General features: G+C 45.6%; 1 protein-coding gene across 3 annotated transcripts; it reads left to right on the top strand.

Annotated features, from left to right (window-relative positions):
* Positions 1-37: 37 nt before the first annotated feature.
* On the top strand, positions 38-14,307 carry zhx1 (zinc fingers and homeoboxes 1). Of its 3 annotated transcripts, none has more exons than XM_084471577.1 (8): positions 38-533; positions 1,477-1,842; positions 2,259-2,836; positions 5,036-5,257; positions 5,788-6,003; positions 6,580-6,744; positions 7,275-8,522; positions 9,488-14,307. In XM_084471577.1, the coding sequence occupies exons 2-8, from the start codon at positions 1,605-1,607 to the stop codon at positions 9,782-9,784; spliced, it is 2,964 nt and encodes a 987-aa protein (XP_084327703.1). In that variant the 5' UTR covers positions 38-533; positions 1,477-1,604; the 3' UTR covers positions 9,785-14,307. The 3 variants fall into 3 exon arrangements, with proteins under 3 accessions (XP_084327703.1, XP_084327704.1, XP_084327702.1); XM_084471578.1 differs by having other exon boundaries at positions 38-648; positions 2,262-2,836; XM_084471576.1 differs by having other exon boundaries at positions 38-648.
* Positions 14,308-14,331: the final 24 nt, after the last annotated feature.

Raw genomic sequence — 14,331 nt, 5'->3', positions numbered from 1 at the left:
AAGGTTCAGTTTACGGACAGATAGTTCCAGCGTCGTCCATGTATTCAGAGCAGAGCACATGGGTGGGCGTGTGTGTGTTTCGTATGCGTGTGTATATAATACGTACTAAGGTTTAATATTGAAGGGTTTTAAACCCCTGCACATTGAATTTCGATAAGTTTGAAAACGCCAAAACGCACAGCCAGTCGCCCAGGAATGACGTCAGGACGTATCACATTGAATAATGACGCCGTTTGATCATTAAAGAAATTCTGCCATTATAAAATAACTGAATTGGGTCAGCAAACCGCCACAAAACCCGCGGACATGGCGAAACTATCGCGGTGATGGGAATGTTCAAATAACTTTAAAGCGGCGTTTGGGAAGGCGAAATGTGAGCAGAGCGAGAGATGGTTCATGTTTTCAGCATCTGCAGACAGAAGCGATAGACGGGAGTCTCGTCGGTCCGTCTGTCTGCCTCCGCTGTTTTTGGGAGACCCGCAAGCCGAAATACTGCAGTCCCGGCCGGGTTAGGCTTGAACGATTCAACCAGGGTAGGAAGGACTAAGCGATACGAACAAAGAGAACCCGAAAGCTCTTTTGCCCTGACTCAGAAACTACTTTTCTTCACAATAGCCTGGTGGCAGTACTGCACATTTAGTTGTTACAGTAAGTTTACCACCAGACATAATCAATAATGAGTGGCCCAGCTAACTGGCTAGTTTAGCCCACCATACATGCAGGCTAGATGCTATTAAAAGCTAGATATCCCATTATATTCATCTGCAAACATTAATTAGCGGGAATAAATCCAACCATGCTCTTCATTATTGTGAATCATTGTACGAGCATTTTTAAAATGCCAATTTTAAAAAAAGTTGTAGCCCACCTGCCAAAAAATTATATTAAAAAAATGTAATGAGATTTCTTCACTGGTCTGCCTACATTCTGTTTTTGAAATCAGGCGGTCTAGCAACCAAATTGGACATAATTATGTTATATCATCTATTGTGTTATTACTACTGCCTACAGCTCATTTCCCTTGACACCACATGGATAATGACCATGGCTTAAAAATCATTTCATTTGTTGTTTTTACATAGCCTATGTTGACAATTTATATAAAAATACAATCAAAATTGCTATACTTAGCAAACCATTGTTCCTTACATACATGTGTTTATTATTTGGCTATTTAGGAAGATTACAGACCTCTGACTACACAGAATCGAGTGAAGATTACTCGATAATTTAAAATACTTCTCTTTGCTGCTGTTTCTTCTTGTCTGTCCTCATATGTTGCAAGGACTTGAACCCAGTATGAAATCAGGCGAAACATAAGGTGATGTTGTAAATACGATAGCCATCTACTTGACCGTGGTGGTCTCATTTTCTTCAATCAAGTATATACACAAACCCTTTTCTGTTCTCCATGTCAATGATCCCTCAGTCCATCGTTGTAGTGTGGACATATCACATGTTTCTCCCCCTCGATAGACCTCCACGCATCGGGGACTCGAGCACGGGACAGCCGTGTTGTTCGAGTCCCTCCAGACCACTGCCCGTTCACCTGCGGATCCCGCTCATCCCACGGTTCAAACCGTTACCAGGGGTTCGGCGCCACCATGTCCAGCCGCCGGAAGTCGACCACGCCCTGCATGGTGCTGCCGTCCAATGTGGTGGAGCAGGTGGAGGAAGAGGAGGAGGAGAGAAAGAAGGTGATGGGCGAGGAAGTGGTCCAGGAGGAGGAGGCGGGGAGGAAGACGAGCTGTGAGGACGATGAGGAGAGAGCAGCAGCAGCAGCAGCGCCGGAGGAGATGAGAGAGACCGTTGTGGTGGTTACACCCACACCACCCGACACAGGTGAGATTGCAGACATGTTGCCTGAAATACCTATTGAGAAGGCTGAATGCCACCTACACCCATTCCAGTCTCCCAGACAGACTCTATAGTTTCTGTATTGTTTAATTCTATAATGTTTCTCAATAATAACTATAAAGTATAATATAAAGTTGTACTATAAAGTTTTCACATATGTACATAATTGAGAGCCATAATTAGTTTAACATTTATAGTTATTCCTGATTTGTTGGATTGAATGTACAACAGCTTGACTCAAATAAATTATGAGGGAACAGAGAATCTCTAAGGATGATCATACAAAATCGAGTGTATCGCATTTAGTGGAACATCCCGGTTTTCGAAAGTAAGGTTTTGGCTCATTAGTTAAGCCTTGTTAAATTCTGACACAAAAAACTTAAACAAAACACTTGTTGCAGAAGACCCCGCATTCCCCCCTGTGGAAGGCCGCAGAGAGCCCCTCTCCTCGCTGAAACCAAGCCCAGCAGAACCCTCTCCAGAGGGGGTTCTGTGTGGGGACGGAGAGACGGCCACGTTGTCCGAACAGCAGCCTTGTGACGCTGTACCCGGGGTGGAAGCCCAGGCCCCGCTGAGGGAAGAGGGGCAGGAGAAGGAGGAGCAGGAGCAGGAGGTAGTGGAGGACCAGGCCGCCGCCGCCGTCGCAGCCATCTCCCTCAGCAAGACCCCCATCATGAGGATGAAGAGCAAGGCGGAACCCAAACGCATCGCCGTGTCCCTCAAGTCCAGGGAGGAGGCCGCCGACGTGTTCGGGACAGGGTTAGGAGGTGGAGGAGGAGGAGAGGGAGAGGAAGGAGGAGGGGAGCAGGAGCAGCCTATCGAGGCTCCGCTGGGGCCGATGACCCCCGTGGAGATGCTCCTCCAGGACTCCATGAGGTTTGGGGGGGGCAGCCTGCTGGTTAACATGCCCCCCTCGGAGCAGCAGAGGAAGAAGTCGTCAGCGCTCAGCTCCTCAGTGCTGCCCGCAGGCCTGGCTCAGGTGAGGAGTTACCGTTCACACACATTGATCAGTTACCATTCACACACATTGATCTGTTACCGGGCGTTCACACACATTGATCAGTTCACATTCACACACATTGATCAGTTCACATTCACACACATTGATCTGTTATCGTTCAAACACATTGATCTGTTACCGTTCACACACATTGATCTGTTACCGTTCAAACACATTGATCTGTTACCGTTCACACACATTGATCTGTTACCGTTCAAACACATTGATCTGTTACCGTTCACACACATTGATCTGTTACCGTTCAAACACATTGATCTGTTACCATTCAAACACATTGATCAGTTCACATTCAAACCCATCAGTTGATATCAGTTGACACATTCCCATTCAGACCGACGTTTGTTAATTAGACAAATGTGTTGCAGCACAATGTGTTGCAGCTGTGAAACGATTATTTAAGTATATTAGTTCACAATTAACATCCGTTTATCGAGGAATGTTACTAAATGGTGCACACCGTCCATTTTCTAACTGCCAAGCTGCCTGCTTTGATTTACTCGTGAATGTGTAGTTTATTTCTTATCGCCGGCACATGTGTTTTTTCATTGGTTTAATGTGTTATGATTGGAAATGTGGTTAAAAAATGTACTGACCAAATATCCCTTCAAGTCAGTGCCACTGCAACATGAATCAGTTTCTATTTATTATGAATTACTTACTACCTTATATTATAAATATGTATTATTATCAACTATTCTTATTAATATATTATAATCACTATTCACATATATTCTAATATTTTTTACTCTAGAAATTGTCGTATGTGTGTCCATAGGTTTGGATATGGAGAAAAGCATAATATTGTTTATATGCATAAATCATAATAAGCATTAATTGTAAGCGTAGGACTAATTAGTTTAGTGTGATCTGTCAAATGCTTTAAATGAAGTATGAGTAGTAACAGTGCTGCTCCCACTACTAGTTTCAGATAAGCGTTATACGTTTAGGAGGCAATCCTGAACATTGAAATCAACATTTCCCTACCATAAACGCGTAGTTTAATTTGAAAAAATCATCAGGCATTACCTAGTTAATCTTGACCGTCAAACTATTGTCCACTGGAATAATATGTTTGTGTATATATTTACAGATAGAAGTTTTTCTGTTGCTATAGGTAAAGCCTCTTTTCCTCTCGGGGCCCCCCTCTCTTGTGGTGTTCCTCAGGGGTCGATCTTAGGTCCCTTGCTCTTTTCAATTTACATGCTTCCTTTGGGGGATATCATTCGTAAACACAGTGTCCAGTTCCAATGTTATGCGGACGACACCCAGCTCTATGTCCCACTTAAGCCTGATGAGACAGGTAATTTGATACGTGTCATGTCGTGCCTCGCTGACATAAAGTGCTGGATGTCTCAGAACTTTCTCCAGCTTAATCTGAGATTCTTCAATTTGGCCCCCCTAATGCTATCAGCTCCATGCAGTCTAATCTTGGTGGCCTGTCCACCAATGTTAAATCTGCTGCCAGTAATCTGTGGGTGATTTTTGACCCTAATCTCTCTTTTAATGGCCAAATAACAAGTGTTGTTCAATCGTGTTTTTTCCAGTTGAGGAACATTGCTAAAATCAGGTCCTTCGTATCTTGTACAGACCTTGGAAAGGTTATCCATGCTTTTATTTACTCACGTTTAGATTATTGTAACTCCCTATACTCTGGGCTGAGTCAGAAAGCCACATCCCGCCTCCAGCTGGTACAAAATGCTGCCGCTGGGCTTTTAACTAATTCTAGGAGACAAGACCATATTACTCCCGTCCTTGCCTCTCTCCACTGGTTGCCTGTAGTTTTGAGTGTTCATTTTAAGATTTTACTGATCTGCTCTGCATGATCCTGCTCCAAGTTATATTTTATATTTCAGTTCCCAAGTTATATTTTCCTTTGACTATTATTTAAGGGATTATTATTTTAACACATTGCTCTCTTCCTTTTGCTCTATTTTATGATGTCTTTGTTAGTACATATTTTACTCTCTTACAATGTTTTTTGTGTGTCATTTTTTAAAATTATGTTTTAATCTGTTCTGTGAAGCACTTTGTAATCCTGTTTTGAAAAGTGCTATTACAAATAAAGTTTATTATTATTATTATTATTATTATTTGTTATGTAAGTTTGAGCCACTGCTAACCTCAGTCCTCCCCTGGTTGTCCGTTGTGTCTGCTCAGGTGCTGTCCGCCCTCCAGGCCCAGCAGAGCTCAGCGGCGGCGGCTGCAGCAGCGGTGGTCCAGCCCCAGCTCCTGGTCCCCCTCAGCAGCATCCCCTCCTACAGCGCAGCCATGGACAACAACTCACTGCTGGGCAACACCTACAAGAAGTTTCCCTACCCGTCCATGGCCGAGATCGCCAGCCTGGCCGCCCAGACGCAGTTCACCGAGGAGCAGATTAAGGTAGAGGGCCGTTTGTTTCGTACAAACATATATTTATTTCATTTTCTGCAATAGTTCATCATAGGGGAAATACAGGTAATGCTAGTTATGGGTCTGCCCCTTACGTACCAGGGCCCGGGAAGTAAACTAAACGAGTGAATATAACACACTGACGGTGGATCCTTTTCACAGAGCCATCATAGCAGGACAAACACAGGTGTAGCCCCTAACCTTAAAGGTGACATATTATACCACCAGGTGTGAGTGGGATTAGCCATCACAAGCCGTTTTGAAAATCTGCCTCTTCTGACATCACAAGTGGGCGTGTACGCCTAGATGTGTACTGGATAGGTGAGCAACATTTTCTACAGTCCACTGGGTAGGCAGGTAGACTGGTGGCATAATATGGGACCTTTAACACAGGTAGGCAGTTGGTTAATGTACCGGTATGTGTTTAAAAGCAAGAGCAACGGTCAATTGTGGTGGTTATCTTCACTAGTTTAACCTACTACTGGCACTACACCCCCCCCCCCCCCCCCCCCCCCCCCAAGGTGTGGTTCTCGGCCCAGCGGCTGAAGCACGGCGTCAGCTGGACCCCCGAGGAGGTGGAGGAGGCACGGAGGAAGCAGTTCAACGGCACGGTGCACACGGTGCCCCAGACCATCACGGTCATCCCCGCCCACCACCTGTCGGCTGCCGCCAACGGGCTGCAGTCCATCCTGCAGACCTGCCAGATCGTGGGCCAGCACGGCCTGCTCTTCACCCAGGTGGGGCCCGGCACAACCAGTGGTCTGATCTACAACGAGTTAAGGGCTGATTGTGGTTCCGCGTCGACGCAACGCAAGGGGGTTTACGGAGCCGTTACGTCCTTGCGGACCCTCCCTCGCGTCCACCGCAAGGGCCTCACGTGCGCCTCCCAAAACATTGTAACCTTGCGTCGAGGTTAAACCGATTGGTCCGCTCACTGAAACCCGAAGCAGAACCAATACAGGTTCACGACTGCGTTGAAGCGTCTGCGTGGTCCTTGCGTTGGGTCGACGTGGAACCATAATCAGCCCTTTAGATCAGCTGATATTGACCAAACTTTGTCTGCATTTATCGACATGCCGACGTCCTAGATGTCCGCCTTTTCCACTCTACAGTTTCCCATCACCAATTTTTCTTATATGCAATCATGTCATTTTGTGCTTTGCCCACATCCCATGCTTCCTCTTTCTTACAAGGCATCAAATTATCTCATACATTTTTGTTTCACTCAAATCTCAGACCCTTTTATTTTTACTTGGCATCTGTTTTCATGGAGGGAAACAGGGTTTAACAGTGTCAGTGTTGGCTCCATGTAGGTGGGTCCAGGGGGCAACCTGCCAGTAACCAGTCCCATCACCTTGACCGTGGCCGGCATGCCCAACCAGGCTCAGAGCGCCAAGGGCTTCTCCTCTCAGCCCAGCCCAGGGAATAGTGAGCTCAAGAGGGCCACCACCATTCAGCCCCCATCCCTCTCTCCACAGGTGGGGAGTCCTCTTGTATTGTATCCACCGCGCTCGTTTGTTCTCTGCTGGCCGTCTCTGTTTGCGAGCGTCTTCTTCGTATCAGAATGACGCTTTGGGAATTTCAAAACCATGATTCACGGTATCTAATCCATAATTCCGTCACTCTGCCCTCTGCGGAAGTATTGTCTTGTGCTTTAGTATCTATACAATGTATGGAATGGACAGACAAACTTGGTTACGGTAGCAAATCATCAGATTTATGGTTATTTATTAGCAATGTTTCAATGAACTCTATAATGTTTTTTGTGTTACAGTATACTTGGATGAGACTAACAGTCGTCACTCTTGTATAGTGATATCAGTACCAATTCTCCTGTGTCTGTGAATGCTCCTTCAACCGAAAAAGGGGGCTTTGCGGCTAAAATGTCTTACTTTACTTTTTCTCTTTTTCCGGAAAGGAACAATATTTATGTGATGAGAAATGTAACTACTAATGTGGGTTGTGTACTTCTTGAGGTCAGCCATTTTTGCCTCCCTGATCGTTGTAGGAAAACTCAGCGCTCAGCTGCGACACCTTTGGCATGCGGCCCAAGAAGTCCAAGGAGCAGCTGGCGGAGCTGAAGGCCAGCTACACCAAGAACACGTTCGCCAGCGACGCCGAGATCGCCCGGCTCATGCGGCTCACCAACCTCACCAAGGGCGAGATCAAGAAGTGGTTCAGCGACACGCGCTACAACCAGCGCAACTCCAAGAGCAGCCACGTCATCGTGTTCAACGACGCCGCCGGCCGCCCAGGGGCGGGAGGTGGCGGCGGCGGCGGCGGCGGCCCCATCGTCATCGACTCGAGCGACGAGCCCACGTCGCCCCACCCGCCGCCGCGCACGCCCCCGGCCCGGGAGCCTCGCACGCCCAAGACGTGGAACGCCTTCCCGGACTTCACGCTGCAGAAGTTCAAGGAGAAGACGCCGGAGCAGCTGGTGCTGCTGGAGGAGAGCTTTGAGAAGAGCGGCACGCCGGCCGACGAGGAGCTGAGCCGGCTACGCACGGAGACCAAGCTGACGCGCCGCGAGATCGACGCCTGGTTCACCGAGCGCCGCAAGGCCCCGCCGGCCACCGCCGCATCCTCCTGCCACTCCTCCTCCCGCTCCCCGGACGCCGGGCGCATGGAGGCGGAGGGCGGCGAAGGGGTCGCCAGGACGAGTCCGCGGCAGCCCAGCTCGCCCACGCCGTCCTCCTCCTCCTCCTCTTTGTTCCGCAAGGGCAGCCAGACGCCGCCGGGCGGCCGCGGGAAGCAGTCGCAGGACGGCCGGGACAAGGCCAAGAAGTCCCCGGAGCAGCTGCACATCCTGAAGAGCGCCTTCGTGCGCACCCAGTGGCCGGCCGGCGAGGAGTACGACCGCCTGGCCGAGGAGAGTGGCCTGCCGCGTTCCTACATCGTCAACTGGTTCGGGGACTCGCGCTACTCCTGGAAGAACGGGAACCTCAAGTGGTTCTTCCAGTACCAGAGCGGCAGCGGCGACGGGCTGAGCTGCGGCGGGGCCGCCGGGAAGGCGGCGGCGGCGGCGGCAGGGGGCGGGAACAACGGGCGGAAGAGGCGCGTGCGGAACCGCGGCTGGGGCCGCTCCCGCACCAGGAAGCAGCCCAAGAGGTCGGCCTCCGAGCTGGACCGGTCCCCGCCGCTGGTGAAGTTCAAAAGTGGGCGGGACATCTTGAAGGAGTACTACCTGAGGCACCGCTTCCTCAATGAGCTGGACCTGGACGAGCTGGTGTCCAAGAGCAACATGAGCTACGAACAGGTACCGCTCAAAGGCTTACACTTACGCTTACACTTGCACATTCGTTTTTTCTCCTTCTCCTTAATCAGCGGTCTAAATCTATCTAATTTAAAAGGAATCAACCTAAGCCAACTCTACCACAAGAACAACACTCTATATTGTTAAAATCACACCATTAAAAATTGCTCTGCTATTCAGCCCTTCCTTTCCCTACTCTCTTCAAACCCTGAGTAAGCGTTTCCACGCTGCTCAGGAGTCGGAGCACTGAATGTAGATCCATGTCTTCTTAAAGTTAGCGTCTTGATAACAGAATGTGTTTGACAGCATTTCAAACTTAACCGTGTTTCACATTGTACCTTTTTAAAGCTACGGTAGGCATTTTGGAGAAACCAGCCTGAGAAAGCTACATTTACAAAGTATCTATCTGAAGAATCCCACCCTCCCTTCAGACCTCCTGCCAAAGTCTCTCCCCCAAAACACTTCAATAGCTCGCTAGCTTTCCTCAGTGGGCCACAGGCATCAACCACCATTGTTTTACCTCAGCATTGAACGATAGACCGTGACTTAACAGACATTTATTGAGATGAAAATCATGAAGATGGGCCCTTTAAAGGTGACATATTATACCACCAGGTGTGAGTGTGATTAGCCGTCACAAGCCGTTTTGAAAATCTGCCTCTCCTGACATCACAAGTGGGCGTGTCCACCTAGATGTGTGCTGGATAGATGAGCAACGTTTGCTACAGTCCACTGGGTGGCCTGGTAGACTGATCTATCCAGCACACATCTAGGTGGACACACCCACTTGTGATGTCAGAAGAGGCCGATTTTCAAAACGGCTTGTGACGGCTAATCACACTCACACCAGGCGGTATAATATGTCACCTTTAAGAGACATTTATTGAGATGAAAGTCTTCGAGACGGGCCCCTTCGCTCTCCGCTGACGTGTGTCCCCGGCCCCCTCCTCCCCCTCCTCCCCCTCCAGGTGAGGGAGTGGTTCGCCGAGGTCCACCGCCGCGTGGACACCGGCCTGGACCCCTTCCTGGACCACGGCGAGCCTACCGGCAAGGCGGACGACGGCCACGAGGCGTCTCTGGTAGACCCGGCCACGCCCACCCGGGGGCAGGCCGCCGCCGCCGCCGCCACCGCCATGACGACGGGGGACGAGGTGGACGACGAAGACGAGGACGACGAAGAGGAGGAGGAGGACGAGTCGGACGAGAGCGAGGTGTGGCAGCCGTCCCGCAGCGTGAGGAAGTCCCTGTCGGGTTCGGAGGACTAGCGGTGGCGTTCCCGGGGAAGGCCCTCCATGTAAATATAGTCACTAGTGTGAGCATGCAGTGGTAAGCTAAAGCCATTCTCGTAGCCGTGGGTTTTTGCATGTCTTTTGATTCGTCATATGAATCGACCATACTGTCAAGACACACGTGAACGATCTTTTCATGTCTGCATATAATGCGAGTTTCATAGCGTTCTCCCGGTCGAGTTATGTTGAGAACGGTTGTGACGGTAGAGGAAGGCTTGAGAGAAAGACTCGTTGTCTTTATGCTTATTGACTGTAGGGAATGGAACAGGAGATCTGAGAAACAGGGTCTCTGACAGGACTGTAGGACCCCAAGCAGCACACCTTATAAATTGCCACATATTTTATTATAAACATGTTTTAGAAAAGTGTGCCTTTTTTATCCATAGGGATTTGATATAGCCCAGTTCCCTATTTTAGAAGATATGCTGCCAAACAATTTCCGTGGTTATATTGGCAGCACACTCTTGCCTCTCTGCTAAAAGGCGGCAAGTTTGAATTTACCCCGCAGACGTTGCTGTGGTCGTCTGAGGCGCTTTTGATCCGGCGGCGGTTCATCGTAGCGCTCCACTCTCCAACGAACACAAACCACAGCATGTGCACCTTCTTTACTACTGGCTTATGTCGATTTGCATAGCAGACTGACGCAACATTTAAATGTAGCACCTGGTTGTAACTTTTAGTACAGAGAGAAATAAGGCCTTAATACAAGTTGATAATCCATTGGGAGAAAGACATGTGTCTGATTGATGCCTTGTGTTAAAAAGGCGACTGACATCTTTTGTATTATGTTTGTGTACAATCAGTCATAGGAAAGTGTTGTTGACTCCCAAAGGTATGTCAAGGTGGATGAGGAAAAGCACCTTAGAGGAAATGTATGCTCTGAGTGTAATAATAATAATAATAATGATTTTATTAATAATAATGATGCAGAATGCAGAATTCTTCCTTTTATTTCCAATGAGTCTTCCCTTTTTTTATTAGAACATACATTCATTAATTTGTGATGTATTCATAATATGAAAATTCATACACACAAATCTGAATTATGATGCGAAAAAACAATCATGCCTTTTAGTTAGTTTTTTCTTTTTTAATACATTTCTTAAGATCGGTTAAATGCCCAACCAAATATGTTGTTTCAAACCAAATTGGAAAGATAGTAACTAAAATGGAGGCCTCTTCCTGTGCCAAAGTATAGGACGTAAACATGTGGCTCAGCCCTACTCTCTCCACACACTGTGCTGGTGTACTCATTAGGGTACGCTGGTCGAATATATGGAGTGTGGAGACTGTCAGACAGAGTTGTTCCCTATTGTAAATGTTCTCTTTGAGAAACCCCCCCATGTCACTTGAAGCCTACCAAAAATCTGGATTTTTATTTTATTTTATGTCATGTATTTGTTTTATTTCTATCTAAGGTTGAAGAGGATTTTGAGACTACTGCTCTGTTATTCAAGGCTATTGGAAAAATGAAATACAGAAATAGGTGCTAATTAATTGATTTAAAAAAACCTTTCGGTATTTCCAACAGGCTAGTGCTTTGCACTGACAGTGAAAGAGTAAAGCAAGCATGCACTTTTTATCCACTTCTGTAAGTCGTGGAGTAAGTCCCCATTAGGCACCTTTATCTCATATTATACCATTTAATGGCTCTGTGAGACCAAATCTGTTTTGTATACTATTGTCTTAACAAATACTTTGCCTTTTTTACTTGGTGTGTTTTAAGAAGGAGAAATCCTACCAATTGTCTCATTTTTCTATTGATATGTATTACCCAAGAGTGGGGTGTTTTTTATCGCTTTAAGCAATTGTTCTGGGTCATCCGTCACTTTCTTTTATCAAAGTTGCACAACCTGAGTGCTATTTTACAAACTCAGTCGCAAGAGAGAAATGAGAAATTGGTCTTTTGTTTTCTATTGTGATACAAAATGCATTTTCTTGCATCAGTTCTACTTTACCCTCCCTGCCCATGACATCTTTACCGTAAGGCTCTTCTCATCTGCATTGTGGGCTTCTTTGTTATTTATGCCAACTTTCTCTACCAATCACCCATTTTGTACATACTCAAAAGGGCGGTGAAAAAAGGGGGAAAGCAGATTTTAGAACAGCGGCTTATCAAAACTAACTTCTGCTAACATGTTTTGGACTTCAGACTTTCTTTGGAGCACGTTCCATGTAAAAAGAAAATAAATACTTGTTCACTGTGCATTGTTGTTGTTGCGCTAAACGTACCTTGTGATGGGAGATCACTCAAAATACCACCATGTACTCCTGTATGAAGATGGCCATCACAGAGTCTCCCCTCTGCTTCCCTCTGTCTGCAATGGATGGATACCACTGAATCTTTCACTAGATGAACCTACGGTGGGCCCTTGTGGCTTATATTCTTGATTGGCCAGATTGCCAGCGGTTTCAGACATGCTTAGGAGGACACTGTGAAAGATTTCACACGTTTTTTAAAAGTTGCGATGCATGACCGAGTGCTGCATTATTTCCACTGGTACCCGTGCTTTAAGTGTCTGTGTGTCTCTCGTGGACATAATGTGTCTGACTTTCAAAATGTTTTTGACTGTCGTGAATCTACATTAGCCACTTGTCACACTTTAAGGAAGAACTGAAAAATGAATATTTTGAACTGAGAAATGGTTAAAAATTATTTCTTGACGTTTTTCCAAGCCAACATAAATTGTTAGCTATAATCCAAAAAGCTATCGTAAATTTCAATCTGGAATCCCAAAAGCTATTGTAGATTAACAATCAATTCAATCAATCAATTTGATGTTGTGTTCAACTGTACAATTGTTTACCATAATGTGTCAAGTGCCTTGCAGTGAAAACGAAAATACGAAAAATACGTGTTAATTGTGTCTGGCAAGGTATCCTGTAAATCTTGTACTGCATGCAATAACAAAGACAAACAGCTTTTCATTTTGTACATACAATATTTGGTTAGTTTGCCTGGTGCAGGATATAGGCTGATTTAGTCAGACTTGACCCACATTTCTATGTGTATTTCAGTACCAAGGGACGGTTCCATGAATGTATTGTCTTATGTTCAAGAATAACCAAACGTTAATCACAGAGCACTGACAGTGCTAACCCTGGTAAATCACAGGTTATTGCTCATGCTGGTCCTAACGGGTTAAAGTAAGTGAGTTGTTGCGCTAAGCCAATGGCACTAGTCGAATGAGATCAGAAATCTGTGTTTTCTGTTGTCCTGTGGTTTAATGTGAGTGTTTGGTTGCTTGTTTTTAACCTAGCTACATGCCAGCTCCCCATGTCTTTCCCTTGTTAGGATCAACATGTTTATCAGCCCCTATCAAAATGCTCTAGTCTAGACAGTCCCATAGTATATGGTTTCATATCTTTCTATTTAAGGGATTACGTCAGTAACGGAAATGTCCACATGTCATTGGATTGAGTTATACAGACACACATAGTATGTGCAATTTAGTGATGTTCTTTTCTTCTTTCAGTTTTGCTTTAGTTTTTCAGGGCTGCCCGAGTAGCTACATGGTACCTAGTCTTTTCTGTGTAACATATTCCTAGCCAGAACTCAATAAAACAAAAGATACAAAGTGTGTCTGTTTTTTTAGGGGAATCAACATTCATTTGGTTGTTTCCTAGAGGAAAATGTGTGGCAATTTTTGATGTTCTACTAAGTATTGACTACGATTAAACGATAGCAGCTTATGTTGGCCAATGGTACTTTTCATTTAAGTCTGTATGTAACAGTTAAAATATTAAGTATATAGTCAAGTCTTATAAAAAAAGAATTGGGAAGTATGACCTATGAAACCAAAGAGTGTGTGACTGAATATTCTGCCTTGTTATACGGTATTATTAAATTCTGTTACTATTACCAATAATAGAGCTGAAATATGAGATGCTCCAGCTCCTTCTAAGTTGTGCTAGGTCTGCTGTAGTGTACTGTTCAATGAGCTGATGCTATTGTCATTTAAACCAGTTAACCCTGTGCAGTATAACTAAGTTTACATTGTGATTGACCCGCTGTTCTATCGCTGGCCTTTTGCTTATACTTTGGCTGTTTTCGCAATGGTCCTCTCTGTGTATATACAGTTACTTGTCAGTATGTCGGGCGGTTGAATGTTGATGGACAATAGTAATGTTAGAATTGAAATGTTGAGCAAATCCGCAGCTATATACAATTGGCTTTTCCTTCCACGTTCCTCCAGCCAATAACTGGGATTTTCTAATACATGTTCGGGATGTTGTATTGATAGGTAAAGGCCTAATAGTAGTAGTGACAATTCCTACATTTCAAACACTTTTTCTATGTTTCTTTTTCTCTATTATTTGCTGCAGCACAGTGATTTTCACATTGTATTGAAAGATAATGGTGGTGGTGGACCAGTCCAATGTTTGCTGAGTCTGTTGTTTGTTGTTACAACCGGTAACATTGCAACAGGTAACATTTTAAGTAAAATCAGTTTTACCTGAATGTTGTCTCTTTTAATCATACACTTTTTTTTTATTAAGAAATAAATATTTTGAATTTCCAG

Source organism: Micromesistius poutassou, assembly GCF_964030765.1.
Source record: "Micromesistius poutassou genome assembly, chromosome: 8".
Taxonomy (NCBI): Eukaryota; Metazoa; Chordata; class Actinopteri; order Gadiformes; family Gadidae; genus Micromesistius; species Micromesistius poutassou.
Note: the sequence above shows the minus strand (reverse complement) of the source record. Positions and strands in the feature narration are given on the sequence as shown.